Source organism: Rhinolophus hipposideros (assembly GCF_964194185.1).
Source record: "Rhinolophus hipposideros genome assembly, chromosome: 11".
NCBI lineage: Eukaryota > Metazoa > Chordata > Mammalia > Chiroptera > Rhinolophidae > Rhinolophus > Rhinolophus hipposideros.
Window position 1 is genome coordinate 53,921,878 of NC_138057.1, and position 16,105 is coordinate 53,937,982.

The 16,105-nt window shown below is 46.9% G+C and overlaps 1 protein-coding gene across 2 annotated transcripts in view; it reads left to right on the forward strand.

The window, feature by feature from the left end:
• LOC308505335 (stimulated by retinoic acid gene 6 protein-like) overlaps positions 1-16,105 on the forward strand; it is a 47,229-nt gene that overhangs the window by 491 nt on the left and 30,633 nt on the right. The window contains exon 1 of one of the 2 annotated variants that reach the window (XM_081067375.1): positions 7,892-8,159. The exons of the other annotated variant lie outside the window; for it this stretch is intronic. Within the exon in view, the coding sequence (XP_080923501.1) occupies positions 8,140-8,159 (20 nt within the window). The 5' untranslated portion in view covers positions 7,892-8,139. Of the gene's footprint in view, positions 1-7,891; positions 8,160-16,105 lie in introns of those variants that run through there. 2 annotated transcript variants of the gene reach the window in all.

Sequence of the window (16,105 nt, forward strand, 5' to 3'; positions counted from 1 at the left end):
CTCTGAGAAGGATGCGCCGTGTTATTTTGCATTTAGTAGTGTTCAAAGTTTTATTATTTTATTTTTTTCCAAGTCAGGTTATTGCCCTTTCAATCTTAGCTGTGGAGGGCGCGGCTCAGCTCCAGCTCCAGTTACTAGTTGCACGGGGCGTGCAGCCCACCATCCCGTGCCGGAGTCGAGGAATTGAACCAGCGACTTTGTGGTTGAGAGCCCGCTGGCCCATGTGGGAATCTAACCGGCAGCCTTCGGCGTTAGGAGCACGGAGCTCTAACCGCCTGAGCCACCGGGCCGGCCCTCAAAGTTTTATTTTTAAAAAGGAATATATAATTTGATTTTCAGAGCTTACAAATGGATGTAACGATGAAAAGAGGGTTTCCCTTGCACCGTGTGTCCCAATGCCCCAACCCAGCCTCAAGAGGGCACTCGTTATCAAGTTCTGGGTATATCCAGGAATTCTGTGTGTCTGTCTATAAAGCATGTGTGATTCTGTTCCTCCTCTCTCCAAATGCGCGCGCGCGCACACACACACACACACACACACACACACACACACACAGTAGCATGCATTCATTGTACATTACATTTCCCATAGTTTCCTCACCTCTTCTCTCTGAAACTGGGTTGCTTGTACAATCAAGGGAGCATTGTTTATAATAATTGGCTTTCCCCCATTAATGCTACATAAAGTCGTGGTGCATCTCCTGGTCAGGAGTGACTTGGGGTTGTAATGAATTCTGGTAATATATTTTAGATTGGCCTCAGACTTTTAAACTTTCCACAGTGTTTAATTGCACAAACGGCAGTGTTTTAACTAGTTTTTGGTCTTTCTGTTACTATAAATAATGCTCTGTTAGACGTCGTGGTGCACCACTGTCTGCATATCTGTGACTTAGTGGGGAGTGTGTGTTGGAAAGACACAGTGGAACAGGCTCTTGCAGTCATGTATTTGTGCGGTCCCCATGCCTGCCCAGAGCCAGGCTCTGTCGGCCCAGTCCTGGCAGGGGATGCAGGCAAGAAACACAAGGGAGCCCTGATTGCTGGGGTTTGATGTGTGGCCAAGTGAAGACAATGGACGGAGGGAGGGACTTCCTGGCCAGGCTTTATGGGTGGCTCTTCCTGCCTTCACCCCCAGTCCTCATTTGTCCCTGTTGTTTGTTTTCCTTCCTTCCTTCCCTCCCTCCCTCCCTGCCTTCTTCCTTCCCTCCTTCCTTCCTTTCTTCCTTCCTGTCTCTGAAATCCTAGAGATGAAGAAAGCCTTTTGGAGTCTGGGAAGACTCGTTACAGCATTCTTGGGTGCCATTTTGCTTTTCAAGACCGGGTCCTTCCCACTTTGCAATCTTTCAGGGGATGTCCTTATCAAAATGAGCCCCAGCAGTGGCCAGTTTACATGGTGGTCAGAGCAGGGCTGGCTGCTTGGCCTGCTCCAGCTCTTTTCTTATAAGCAGAACCATAGGATGTGTATGGTCAAACTTCGTGACGTGGAAGAGGGTCGTGATGAGGACTAAATATATAATAATAATCAATATAGCACTCAACATGGCTCTGCAGCTGGGCTGAGCTTTCTCCTTATTAACAATTGATTTCAACCAGGAGGCTGCTGTCTTTACCTGGAATGGCTTTTTAAAATGCTCACACCCTTTGACCTTCTCCGCCCTTCTATGACTCTCTCCTAAAGAAATATCACTATGTGTGAAGATTTCATTCTGGAGTTGGTCACTACAGAAAAAATTGGAAACAGTCTAAATGCCTACTGATAGGCAATGATGATACAAGTGGTGGTACATCCAACAATACAGGATTATGTGGGCATTGAAACTGAGGAACGAGATGTAGGTTAACTGAAATGAAAAGATGTTTCTAATATATTGTTTAGTGACATAGCAATTGTAAGTTGCATGTCTTGTGTGATGGCATATTTGTAAATATGTGGTTGTATATATATGAAGAAATTCAAGATTGTTTAATGATGTGAAGGAAACACTTATAATGTCAAGTGAACAAAGCAAGACTTGAAAACAAAAGAGATAAACTCCATGTGAGGGACATCCTTCCTAGTAAGTTCAAACTTTCAAATGGTCATGGCTGTTCAAAGAGAGAATGGACTGCTCCAGAGATAGTAAGCTCCCTGTCAGTGAGGGAGTTCAAGGGTGAGTCTTAGTAAGGAGCAGGGTTGGGCTGGGAACCAAAGCATTAGGGATTGGGTGAAAGGATCTGTCAGTGTTTCAAACGGAGCCACCATTCCCACGGTCCAGGGCCTGACCCTGAGACCCGGGCTGGACAAAATAGGGCCGTGGTTAGAAAACAAATGGATACGGAAATGATTTGCCTGCTTTTGATGCATACATTGAGGGAGTAGTAACTGAACAGTGTCATTATTAGGAAATTATTGTGTGCTTATGGCAGGTTGGGATACACCATGTGGAGGCACATTTACACATGATCTACATGCCTTTGAAGTCATAGGGAGAGCATTATGTAAGCATAACTCTTTGAGACTTAAAGCAGAAGACTCATTTTCCAACCCCGAGCCTGTGGTATGTGGGCAGAGAAAACATTTCAAAGCTTTGAAGGGGCTTGGCATCCATTTCCTTTTTAAAACTGCCCGAAAGCCCCTAGCCCAGTGAGCTCTGGTTCCCAGAGAACCGGGCAGCACCTGTGGGCCCATAGGATTATGGGAAAAAGTGGGGATGAATGATCTCAGTGGGGAAGGAAATTCAGGCCCGTCTTGTTGTCTGGCAAGTGTCCAGGCTTTCTGGAAAAGGTGCTTCCTAAACTAAGTCTTGAGGAGAGAGTAGGTGTTGTCTGGAAGGAGGTGGAGACAGGAAACAGTGTGACTGAGGCACGAACTATCAGGAGCAAGGAGGAAGCCCAGCCCAGCTGCAGTGCTGTGTGGGGAGTGGAGGCTCAGGAGGTGAGCATGGAGAGGGTGGTGAGGGCTAGCTCACCGGCCTGGCCTGGCCCACGGAAATGGTAGAATCCAGGCTTGGCGCTGGGAGCTCAGGCCTGTGTTGCTGTCTCACAGGCAGACACTGTAAATGTGGAGGGGAAGGGGACAGCGAATACCCACTGGGGAGCCAGAGGATAGTCTGCAGAAAGTGCTCCCTGGTTCTCTGTTCTTCCTTTCGGCATCTCCCCCACCTCACCCAACAAAATGCAGGTTTGTGTGGTGTCCATACCAGAGCAAATCTCCACCGTGTGGACAATTCAGGAATTACAGGTCTAGAAAGGACATAGTTCCTCATTCATTAGTTCAATAAATATTTTCTAAGAATTCAAATGAGCCAAAGTGCTGGGTGGGATAAGGCACTCTCAGTCAGGAGGAAAGAAGAGAAATGCTCTTCTTTCTCTTGATCACCAAATGCTCAGAGGTGTGTGAGTCAGCCTGAAGAAATGGGGCGGGTGAGCAAAATCAGGAAAGGCTTCACAGAGGGGACGGTTGAGCTGGGTCAGGGAGGGAGAAGGGGTCATTAGAGACCACCTCTGACAGTCTCACCTTACAGAGGGGGTTACTGCAGCACAGCATAGGAAGGGACTTGCTCAAAGTCACGAAGCTCTCCAGGGAAGAGCTGGGGTGGGTTCCTAGGTGTTCCTGCCAGGGGCGGCCTGCATTTCAGGTTAGTTTCTCCTTCGGTTTAAATGAGTCCCCTCCTGATGCTGTAGAAATGGCCTTTGCAGGGTCCTGTCTGTCCCCGTGCAGCCCCATCCCAGCAATTTGCCTCGCCTGCCTTCTGGTGCAGTAATCTTTTCCTTCATTCTCCGTATTTCATCTGTGATCAATTGAAAAGTACCAAAACCCTCCCCAGGGGGGACATTGTGCTTAAGTCAGGATCTTGGCCAACCTGGGAAGAGGGTACAGGGTGTGCCCCTCAAGTGCCTATCCTCGGGGACTAGCGTACTTGGCACACAGGTACTTCGTAAATATTTGTGACATGCAGGAATGAGTGAGGGCAGGGGAGGTAGGTGACGCCTGAGAGGTCTCCTGTGAACCTATCCAGAATTGAGTCTGGTCTGGGAAGATAAAATGGGACCAGGTCACAAGTCACTGAATGCCCAGCTAAGGAGTTTGTCTTTATTCTGCCAGCAGAGGGTGTCAGCCCTGTTTGTGACAGTTAGGACAGGACCTGAATATAGGTTAGTTTCATTCTTCAAAGAGAGGAAAAATGTTCTTACTCAAGGGTCATACACACCCAGAAAGTCTTTGATATTACTTAATGGAGAAATTGCACTAGGTCGTCCAGATACCTGGATTCTTTTGTTTCTCAGTTTAATAATTAAGCCCTATGTCTACAGAATAAATAGAGGCTATCCTGTGATAAGCTCCCAATGAACTGCTGAATTTCCTTCTGTCATGTCCCCGGAACTCTGAACCCTGCTGAGTACAGGGCTCAAGCACAGTAACCCTTCCTAACCTGGGTTCTGGTGTAATAGTCGGTCTTCTCTTTCCTCACTCTCTGCCAGCTGACTGCAGCACCAGCCCATGGCTCTGGGAAAGAGGTCTGTAGTGGGGTGCTATAAGGCTCTGCTCTATTCGGTGTTTTATCAGGTGGATGAATTCAGCAGAAGTATTCAAATGCCCCAAAGCTCCCATGAATGTACGTTGGATAAGAGAGGCAATGTTCAAAAATGCTTGCATAGGTTAGAATGGTAGAGAGAAATCAAGTGTTGAAATAATCTCTAGATACATGTTAAGTTTTACGTTTGGATTCAGCACTCAGATGAGAAGGTGTGAGAGGGAAAATGAAATCTATCACACAGGGTGGACTCCAGGTTCAAGGGGGTCGTGTCTGGAGCATGGTAGCTCCTTGAAATGGGTCCTTATTCCTGTAGATGAAGTTTTGCTGAACTTCAGCATTTTCTCCCACTTTAAGGTGGCTGCCTTTCCAACTTCCCCAGGGCAGTCATTGGCTGTTCAAAATGACCCTTCCTTAGTGGTGTGAAGAGAGAAATCATGGAATTGAGAGGAAGACCACCGTGATAATCCAAGGATTCAAAATATCCTTTTGAAGCCTGTGCAATGGAGCCAGGAAGCACCAGGCAGATGGGCACTCCCAGAAGAGATAGCGTCTCCACGTGCCTGGAAACAAAAGAGGTCTGCAAGTCTTTTCCCTGAATGGTGTGGCATAGATGCACCAAGAACTGCTTTTTCCAGGGAAGGAGAAGAGCTGGTTCTAAAGAAAACACGTGTACAGGGTTTCTTTGTTTCTAGGCATCCAATAAAAGAGTGATGTTGTACCTGATTTTTCATTTTTCATTCATTTTTTTCAATTTTGAGAACAAGCATTTATGGGACCTCCCCTGCATGGTAGACGTTGTGCTGAATCAGATCTATCCTGGCTTCTCAGCCACTCTGACCTGGCAGGGGAGTTGAGACTTGGGCACAATTCAGTGGGAGGTGACTGTGTGCTCGCAGCCAGTCAGAACCCGGCAGAGAACAGGCGCCCAATAATGGCTAGTGTTCATCGAGTGCTTCCTGTGTCAGGCACCCCCGAAGTGTTTTATGTGTATTAGGTTATTTCCACTCCATGTCCACTTGTAGGTATATACTTACCTCAGACAACACTGGGGAGCAGAGAGGTTGACGGTGCAACTTGCCCAAAGTCACGCAGCTGATAAATTGTGCAGGTGGCCCCAAAGGTCCCCACTCTGAACCACTGCACCAGACTGCTTCTCCATAAATATGAACGAAGAAAGAAGGCCTACATATGTGCCATAAAGAGATGGCAAGCCAAGAGAAACAGGATTCCTCCATGGTGCTCAGGAGACGCGTCATGCCGGATATTACACCGGAGGTAGGGCTTAATGAACTTAAGTGATGGTGGTGAGCGGAAGTGGGGGACGTGATTGCGGTAGGACTAAGGGGTCGAGTGGCCCGAGTCTGTCGGTCATGGTGCTTGCTCACTGCCTCCATGACCCTCTCCTGCTCCACCAGAGCTGTTATGGACTGAATGGTGTCCCCCCAAATTCATGTATTGAAGCCCTAATTCCAGTATCTTGGAATATGACTGTATTTGGAGATAGGGCCTTAAAGAGGGTAATTAAGTAAAATGGGGCCCTTCGGATGGGTGGCCGTATAAGAAGAGGAGATTAGGACAGAGGGGAAGACACCAGGATGCAGAGAGGAAGGGCGTGTGAGGACACAGAGCAGGCAGCGCTCTGCGAGCCAAGGAGAGGCGCCTCAGAGGAGACCACACCTCCTGGCCCCTTGATCTTGGACTTCCAGCTCCCAGAACTGTGAAGACATAAAGGTCTGTTGTTTAAGTCACCCAGTGTGTGGCATTTTGTTATGGCAGCCCTAGCAAACTAATGCAAGGGGTATGTGTTTGAGTCAAAGACAGAAAGGCATATGGACTGGCCTATGACGTACCTGGGGGAAAAGGTAAAGTAGGACAGATCTTTTCTCTTCGTAATCAGAACTGGGGGGAAACCCTGGACAGGAGCCAGTAAACGTTAGGGGTAGAGTTTGAAAGGATACCGTGAACTAAAGTCAGGATGGTGATGAGTTGAAGCCAAGAGAGAGCAGAAGCCAAAAGGAATGAAAGGGGTTGTGCCATAGAGAAAATGCACTGAAGCAAAAATGTCAAGAGGCAGAGAGACAAGAGGAAGAAAGAGGGGGCGGAACCATTCCCGAGGCCCTTTAGCTTCCAGCACCTTCCTAGTTTGGGTCCCATCCCTTGCAAGGTGGTAATAGGAAACCCTTTTCACTCAAGGCAAAGGGTGTTCCACTCAAGGCAACTTGTTCCTCACTCCTTAAAGATTCAGAATAGCATGAAAGGCTATGTTTAGGGATGAAGAAACAACTTAAAGAAACCCACAGACGTGCAGGAAACCAGTGGAGATTAGGCTGGAAGGTAGAAGCAACTTCTTGGAAGGCTAGGATGGAGAGCTAGGGTGGGGAGAGCAGAGCACGGGAGGCTGCACTGCAAAGTCTGAGCTGTACTTTAGGGACATGTACGTGTGCCCTGAGCCGGGAGACGGGGCTACAGGGCCATTAGAGAGCTCTCAGGATCATCCAGACGGGAGGTGGAGAGGGCGGGACCTGGGGCAGCAGCAGTGCGAATGGAAAATAAGGTGTATGGACTAGGATGAGACTAGAAGCTGTAGCCACCTCCAAAGTGTGTGATGGCTCTAACCTAGTGGAAGTTTATTCCTTATTCATGTAAAGTCTCAAATGGCGATTCCTAGTATCCTTGAGTGTTGATTCAGGGACCCAGGCTCCTTCCAGATTGTGGATCCACCATTCTGAGCACCAAGTCCAAGCTGGTGCGCAGGGAAAGAGGAAGTGAACACGACACTTTCCACGACACGTCCAGAGCCCTCTGATACATAGGTGAAGGGATGGCTAAGAACCGCTGGGAGGCAAAATGAATGGAGTGAGAGAACGGGAGGAGCCGCAGACGCTGTGTGGGTGCTAAGAGTGTGGGGCTGCCATTAACCGGCCTACCAGCTGATGGCTACAGTGAACTGACAGACAAGGACACCTAGGGTCTCGTGCCGATTCCGTCCCTGAAGATCATATGGAAGCAGTGTGGCCATTTGGAATCCATAGGCCATTCTGGTAACTGGGAAATCTTACCACATTATCCACTACGTACTCGTAGGTGGGGTTCCGTTTTGAACTTGTCTCCAGCCCCTCCTCCCAGCACATGGGTGGCCTTGTTTCCAGACAGAATCTTAAAGCCAGTGGTCCCATTTTCCTAGTTTATTGCCTTGAGGCAGAGTCCTACTTTATTGCCTATAGTAATTTTTACAGTTAGCCAAAGAGGCCTCAGCTGCTGGGCAAAGCTCTGATAGTTCAGGGGGCCCGTGCTTACAGAAGGGGCCTAAAAGAGGCAGCAAGAGCCCAGGAGAAAGGAAATCGGAGGGAAGTTCCTGCTTGTGCGGCGTGAGCGTGGGAGGAAGAGCAGAAGAGCCAACCGTGTTCTGAAACAAGGAAGAAGGCCGCTTGCCTGCTTTCATTTCTCTGGTAAATATTTGACTGGGTGTTTGCCTTTTCTGTGAGTTTTGTGGGTGCTGTGAAGAGAACTGGGCAGAACACCAGAGGATCAGACGCCGTCATAACCAAGAGGCTGGAGAAGCTCAGCGAACAATCTAGAGGAACACATTGCTCCCCAGGACTGCAGGCGGTGCTTTCCTCCTGAGATGCTGTCCACAAATGAGAGGTAAGTTACAGGACAAGGTTTAAGACAAGTTGTGCTGGACAACCACATGTTCTGCAGCTGTTCTTTGATGTTGGTGATTCATGGTAACCGGGAAAAAGGCATGGTTTAGCTCCTTGGTAGGCAGGCTGGCACAGAGGAAGGAACCATGGAGAGGGTTCCTGCATGAGTGGACAGATTTCTGTTCGTCTTCAGTGTGGAGCCACAGAGTGGAGTGAAAAGAGCCCAGAGATGGTGTTAGAGGACCTGGGTTTTAGTCCTGGCTCTGCGGTTTCTGACAAATCTCAAAGCCTCAGTTTCCTCATCTGTAAATCAGGAGTACTAACACCTGTCCTACCTAGCACAAAGGTTTGTGGAAATCATATAAGAACAAGAATGTGAAAGATCTTAGAGAGCTTTAAAGTTCTGCCCAGATGACAGGAATTAAGAATTCTCACTCAAACATTTAAAAGTCTAATATTTAAGAACTGAAAAGGCTGTTCCAAATATACACAAAATAGAAGCATCGCTTTCTGGTATCGTAGTGTATCTGTTAGGATTGTTGAGGGACGCTGTGGAGGACGAAACAGAGAACAGGAGTCATGCAAATACGGACAGGCATCATGAGAGTCACTTGGCAAAGGAGATCTCTGAATCCCAGGCACCAGGCAGGAAGGAGGAAGCCTGAGAGCAGTGCATGGGAAGGGACATGTGACACGAAACAGACTGGGCGGTTTGAAGGACAGGCAGACAGAGAGCGGGGAGTCAGCTGCGTGGATAGGGCCAGGCACTAGAACGTCTGAGGGAACTGCTCTCTTTTTCCCCCTCTCCAGCTGGGCTCCTGGAGGGAAAGGCTCCAAGGTTAGCAGGGGAGTTCAGTGGACTTCTAGGAAGGTCCCTCTAGTGACAAGGTGGAGACTAGATTGGAGGGGCCATGCTGGAGGTAGGAGACCTGGCAGGAGGCTACTGGGAAGCCCAGGTGAAGATGACCTTGGCCTGGGCTACGGTGGTAGCTGTAGGGATGGAGACGTGTCTGGATTCAGTAGGGATTGGAGAGGTGACTGGGCTTGATACGGGCGTGACTTGGAAAGGGGAGTTGAGGATGACTCTGGATCTCTAGCTTTGACTAAAGGGTGGTGGTGGTGCCATTCCTGAGGTGAGGACCCCAGAGGAGGAACAGGTTGGAGACGGTGTTCAGTTGGGATATGTTGGCCTGGAGTGCCCATGGGACATCCGAAAGGAGAGGAACAGGAGGCAGGCAATTGACCCCATGGTGTGGACTCAAGAAAAGTCTATGCTGGACCCAAAGAACTTGGCCCATCCCGTGGTGCCAGTTGGGACCTCTTGCCCCCTTACACTCTTTTTAAAAATAGTTTACCATTTGCTTTTAACACTTTTTATTTATTTTTAAATTAGTTTTTTCAGTTACAGTTGACATTCAACATTATTTCTCATTAGTTTCAGGTGTACAGTATAGTGGTTAGACATCTAGATAATGTAGAAAGTGATCCCCCGATTAGTACCCACCCGGCACTATAACAGTTGTTACATTACTGACTATATTCTCTATGCTGTGCTTCCCATCCCACACTAGTTTGAAATTACCAATCGGTAGTTTTTAATCCCGTCACCTTTTTCACCCCACTCCCCACTCCCCTCCCCACATGACATTCTTTTGGAGTCAGCACGGTGCCCCCATGCCCTCCATGCCTCCGTCCCCTTCATCACGCTCATTTCCATGCACACAGGATGCCTGTCAGGGCCCTTCTCACGGGCCGGGCTCAGGCCCGAACGTGTTGTTCCGATTTGTAGACCAGGGAAGAGTAGCGAGCCCTTGTCCTCCCTGAGGAGCCCAGACTTGGACCCTTCTTCAATGTCTGAATGTAATTTTAGTGTGTGAATGCGTTTCTTGTTTAGAAAATATAACCAGGGTTCAAATTTCAGCTCTGCTGCCCTCTAGCTGAGTGACTTTGGGCATTTACTTGACCTCTCTAAGCTTCAGTTTTTCTCATCCGTGAAGTAGGAATAATAGTCCATGCAGCCTAAGTTGTGAAAGGATTAAGTGAGATAATAACTATCAAGACCTTAGTTCAATGTCTGACACATGGCAAACTTTCAATAAATGCTGCCTGTTGTTATTTTATTAAGGGAAAGAAATGAAAATGAACATTGCTTTATGGACCATTAAGCATGGCGGGGAGCCTTCTTCAGTTGCCAATTTTTTTCTTGTAACGCTGAACTTTTCCGACATGCGTGAAATACCCCATGCACACCCTCTACAGGAGGGTACCCACCTGGAGCCTCACTGTCCAGTAAGCTCAGAATGAATGGGGGCGGTCACGGCAAAGACGAATAAACAGAGATCTGGATACAGAGGAGGAGACAGGGAGGCCCTGGGAGGAAATGGGGTAAAGACGGGCCAGGCACGAAAGGCCGAGTAGTATCTCATCTCTGGTCCTCAAAGCTTAAGTTACGACCTGTGTTTGAATCCTGCTGTGGACCAGTGACAGCCCCTCTCTGAAGATCCAGCGAGACTTGGGGAATGAGAATACTGTGTCAACTAAACTGTAAAGCTCTGTTCCTTCCCACAATGCCCGTAGCTCAGCGCAGGGAAAGATCCCACAGCTTGACCCTGGTGCAGAGCTCCGTTCCCAATCTGGCTGAACTGATTCCGTCTCTGAGATGGTTAACCAGCTGGCTCACTGGTGGAACCACGGCACCCAGCCAGGGTGTCTATCTCCTTGGTACAGTGGCCCCTGTTTCTCCATAATGCCAGTGCCAGCCCAGGAGAACGCCCTCAGTGTCTGCTAAGGGCCAGGCTGCTGCTTGGAGTTCCCACTCCCACCTCGTGGAGCAGTGTGGGAGGCAGTGTTGGGAAGGCGGAAGCAGGCCCGAGAACCAGCATGCACAGTGCTTCTCAGTTAACAAAGCACCATTCCTACCCATTCTCTAATGATCTAGGGAAATGATGACATCACATCCATTCTACAGATGAGACAACCAGAGCTTCAGGGGAAAAATGACTCACCCAAGGTCGAAAGGTCTCTGACTCCAAATTTCAGGATCTGCCCTTCATGCACATGTGAGGACCCACACCAGGATGAAAATACATTCACACCCTCTGAAGGAGGGTACTGACCCAGAGCTGACCTTTCCTAGCTGTAGCAAGGTCAAAATGAACAGTAGAGCTCAAGGTAAAGAAGAAAGCAGAGTTGGACACACAGGGAAGAGAGAGGCCCTGAGAGAAAATGGAACAAAAACAAGGGGTCTTTGTGACTTTTGTGGTAGAACTTACCCCTGATTCTCAGAGTCACAGAAAGTGACAGACAGAGACAAACCAACAGGCAATTAGAAAGAGAGATAGAAAACCACAGATGACTTTCTGGGAAGGCTGTCAGAGGCAGGCCTGAGGGCAATAGAGGAACTGTAAGGTGACAGGTAGCCTGTGTGGGCTTTATGATAGTTCTGGACTTAATTTTATTTAAAAAATGCAAGCTTTTTATTATGAAAGTGTGCAAACTTACATAAAAGAAGAGAGACTAGCATAAAGAACACTCATGTTCCCATCACCCAGCTGCCATAGTTGTCAACACATGGCAGTCTTGTTTTGCCTACACCCCCACCCACTCCCCCTCCTCCAGACACAGCCTGTCATTTCATCACGGATTTCTTTATTGATGGGAAGTTTGTTTTCCCCCGTGAAATTCTGAAAGCTCTGCACAAATGACCTGGCATACAAATCCACTCTCAGATCTTCATAAGTCCCTGCAAGTCTTGTGTTTTGTTCTGAGAGCTCAGACCACCCTGGCCGTAGGAACAGAAAATTTCATTGAAGAGTCATAGAATGTGGCAGTTGGAAATTACTTAAGTGATCAAGATCTGGCTCCCCAACCCACTAGCTGGGTAAGCTTGCACACGTTGCTGATCTTTTGGTGCCTCGGTTTCCTCATCTGTGAAATGGGGTGATAATAGTACTTCTCTGATGGGGCTGTTGTGAGGATGAAATTTGTTAATACAAGTATAACCCTTAAAGCATAGCTTGGCACACAGTAGGCCCTTGAGAGATGTTAGCTTTCCATCCATCCATTCAGGAAATATTAATGAGCACCTGCTGTTACCACATGTTGGGCCAGGAGCCGGGCACATAGAGATGAATGCCCCACGGACCTCCCCATCCAGTGAGGACACTGCCCCATGAAAAGACATTTCCAAACAGCCTGCTGTGACAGCGGGCTAAGTTCCAAACAGTCTGGCCTTCTCAATTCACAAGTGACTAAACAGAGACTCGGGACTCCTGAACCACACTTAGCAGCAGAGATGGGGAGGACTCAGCAGTGTTTCCTAGCCAGGTCTTTTCTCATGAGGGTCTCAGAGGAGGCTGCTGGCTTGGGGTGGCAGTGGGCCATTCTAGACAAGGGTGCCATGCTTTGGGCCACCCTGCCTGCAGCATGGAAGTAGGAGAGTGGTCATGGGGTCAAGTGTGGGCAGCTGCTCGGGCTACTGCTTAACCAGGTGAAGGACATCAGTCCACTGTGTGCTCAGGGGCTCCAGGGTTGAGGAGTCCCTGACACCCCCACGCCTAGCAGGAAGCCAGGGCTGCCAGGCAGGCTGCCCATGACACGCCCATGACACGCCCATAACTGGACTCAGGCTGGGGAGGGGTGCTCAGCCTGGAGAAGGGCTGCCCCCACGCGTTCCAGAGACAGAGGAGTAGACAGGGTCTGGGGTGTAAGGAGGTAGAAACACAGCCAATGAGAGTCCCCTTTCAGCCCAACAAAAGGAAAACCCTTTTCTTTGGTCAGAGCTGTTCAAAAGCAGGGAAAGGATGGGAAAAAAATATCAATACTCACTGAGCACTGAGGCACTTTTTCAGGGAAAAAAGAAGTCGAATGATATCTAGTCCCACCACTCAGAGGTAACCATTGTTCATAAATTGGGGATCATATTTTTTGTTGTTGTTTTTTTACTTAATAGTATATCATAAACACTTTTCCAAGGCATCGCCACTGGAAAGCAGACCTTTTAAATTTGAGGGTGCTGTTTTGCTGCTGCCCTGCAGATGTTGTCCACCCTTCAAGAGACCTACTCCACTACGGGACCCACCAGGAAGGGGTAGGGGTCTCAGTGGCTTCCTAACTTGGGTGGACTCCAGTGCATGCTTCATCTGTTCACTGCCGTGGCTGCTGGAGTGGAAGCATAGCCCAGGCGGCACCAGACTCTGTAGCTATGAGCCCTGTATTTAGAGAGCTGCACCATCCACCTTCCTTGAGTGACCTGTTTCCAGCTGCTACCAGACTAACTCTGGTTCAGCCTCTCCAAGAAGAGAGGCTCAGCAGCGAATCTGTCGACAGGGTCACCCATTTAAAAGAGTCCAGTGCGTATGTATCTGCTGACACGAGAAATTTCCCTTCTTTTATTAAATGAACTTCCTTTCCTTTATTGATTAAGTGAAGGAATCAAGTTTAGTCTGATCCCATTTTTGCTTAAAACTATTTAGGTTATAAACACATAATTGTGGGAGAAGAAAGAATTTTTATTTACTGCTTTATACATTCGTAAATATTTTGGATGTTTTACAATGAGCGTACATTACATTCAAAATGTTACACATACATATGAGGGAGAGATTGAGAGAATCTTAGTATTCTGGTACATACATTCAGATACCACTCTGATTATTTCCTTAGCTTATATTTTTTGTAAGTAGAATTCCTGGAAATGGAATTGCTATATTTTAAAAGTTCTTGGTGTATATTTTACAAAATTAATCCTCAGAATGGCTATATACCAGTTTACACTCTACTAGTAAGGGAATACCAACTTGTCTTAACCTTCAGTAAGGCTGGGGACTGTTTTCAATAATTCCCAATTTAACAGATAAGACAGCATTTCATCCTCATGTCTATTTTCATTACTACTAGAAATTTTAAGCATTTATTGAATATTTGTATTTCTTCTTTGTTGATGGCGTACTATTGATTGACATTTTTGTTTTTGTGGTGCTTCTCTTTTAACCTGTATTTCATTTTTTTTTCTTCCTGTACTTTATTGGAGCAATTGAATTTTCTTTCATATACACTTTTAAATATTCTAGTTTACATTTTATTTATACTCTCTCTGGGAGATAACTGTGGATTTTCACATACCTAGAAAGATATTTTTCTTATAAAGCCTAGAAAGGAAAAACAGATTTCTACATCACCCTCCTAAACAGGATGGGAACTCGGTCATTGTTTTACTTCCCCCTGCATCCACCCCTGGCCCTACCCACCACTCCCTCCTGCCACGTGGGATACCATCTGGTATTTCTGTTTCACAATAATTACTTACTTAGATATTTAACTAATTATATATTTTGCTAATTTCTCTGACCATTGTTACTTTTTTCCTTTTTTTCCTAAGGAGGGCACAGCTCACAGTGGCCCATGCGGGGATCGAACCGGCAACCTTGGTGTGCTCAGCACTACACTATAACCAACTGAGCTAACTGGCCAACCCTGATCATTGCTACTTTTATTTTTATTTATTTATTTATTTATTTATTTATTTATTTATTTGATCATTGTTACTTTTAAATCCTTCTTCTAGATTCGTTTTTCTTATTTGACAGTTTCCTCCAATATTTCTTTCAGAGAGAGTCCTTTGAGTCCTCGTGTTTTTAAAAATGGTTTATATATATATAAATTTGTTTATATAATAAATTTAACTATGTATTTATATTATGAATAAATATTTTATGTTTATAATATTTATATTTATAAAAATGTATGTTATAAATATTTATATTTATTATATAATTTGTATAAATATGTTTATATGATAAATTTATTTATTATGTGTATATATTTAAAATCCTGTGATCAGTATTAACAGTAAGTTTTGCTAATTTCTTGGCCTACTGTTGCTTTTTGCGCCCCTCTACTTCTTCCTACATTTATTCTTCCTGTAGAGAATTTCCACGTGTAATTACCACAGAGAGGTTCTGTATTACTTCCTTTCCTCGGGAGTAAGGTCTTCTATTTGTTGAATTTCTGGCTCCCTTTTCTGGTGTAATCTTTCCTCAAATGTTTGGTGGTTCTTGGTGTGTGCTCATTTTCGTGATGGAGTTTTCCACTGGGGTATTTGCTTTGGTTGGGGGGCAGCTGCTGCCACGGCTAGTACTAAGGCCTGCTCTCAGTGCAGCGGGGTGAAGGTGGGATGTCTCAGGAGCTGGCCTTCTGGAAGCCAAAGCTCCTGGCCCCTCCCAGGTGCCACCTGTGATCTGGGCCTCTCTGTCTGTGACCTATGTATACTATTGCTGAGAACATAAACTGCACGGCTCCCGGCTGGCCAGCATGGGTGAGAGGAACTTGGGTCCCTGGGAGACCCCAGTTTATCATTATGTGATCTGTCGGCAACCCCATCTTGCTTCAGCTTCTTGCACTGAGGAAGGAGAGCATTTCCTGTGTGGTCACACAGTCTGTAGCATGTCGACTGAGGCTTTTCCTCTTTGAACGAGTCCCAATCACTCTCCATTGTTCAGGATCTTCTTTCTAGTAGTTTCTGTGTCCTTGATAGATTCCCTTCTTGCTTTTAAATGTGGCCATGTTTACTTTCTTTTTAAAAAACTGACATCGTTTCCATCATTTTGAGGGTTTTGTATGGGACAGAGAGAATGATGTATGTGCTCAGTTGACCTGCCTAAAAGCAGAAGTCTGACTTTTACAGTTTTATCACATTTCTGACAGAGTAAGTTCCCCCCACGACCTCCACCACTTCTAGGATGTTTAAGCTCTATGGTTACACGTAACTGGGGAATAGTGGGATTTTAAAGAATTACGGGGGACTGCGCAGTGCTCATGGGCTCCCCAGAGGAGCGCTCTTCCCTGAGATATCTGAGGGAAAAGGGAAGGAAGCTCAGAGATGGCTGGCTGGATGCGCTGGCGTAGGGAGCAGAGGGAGCAAAGATCAGAGGTGGGAGAGTGTGCCAA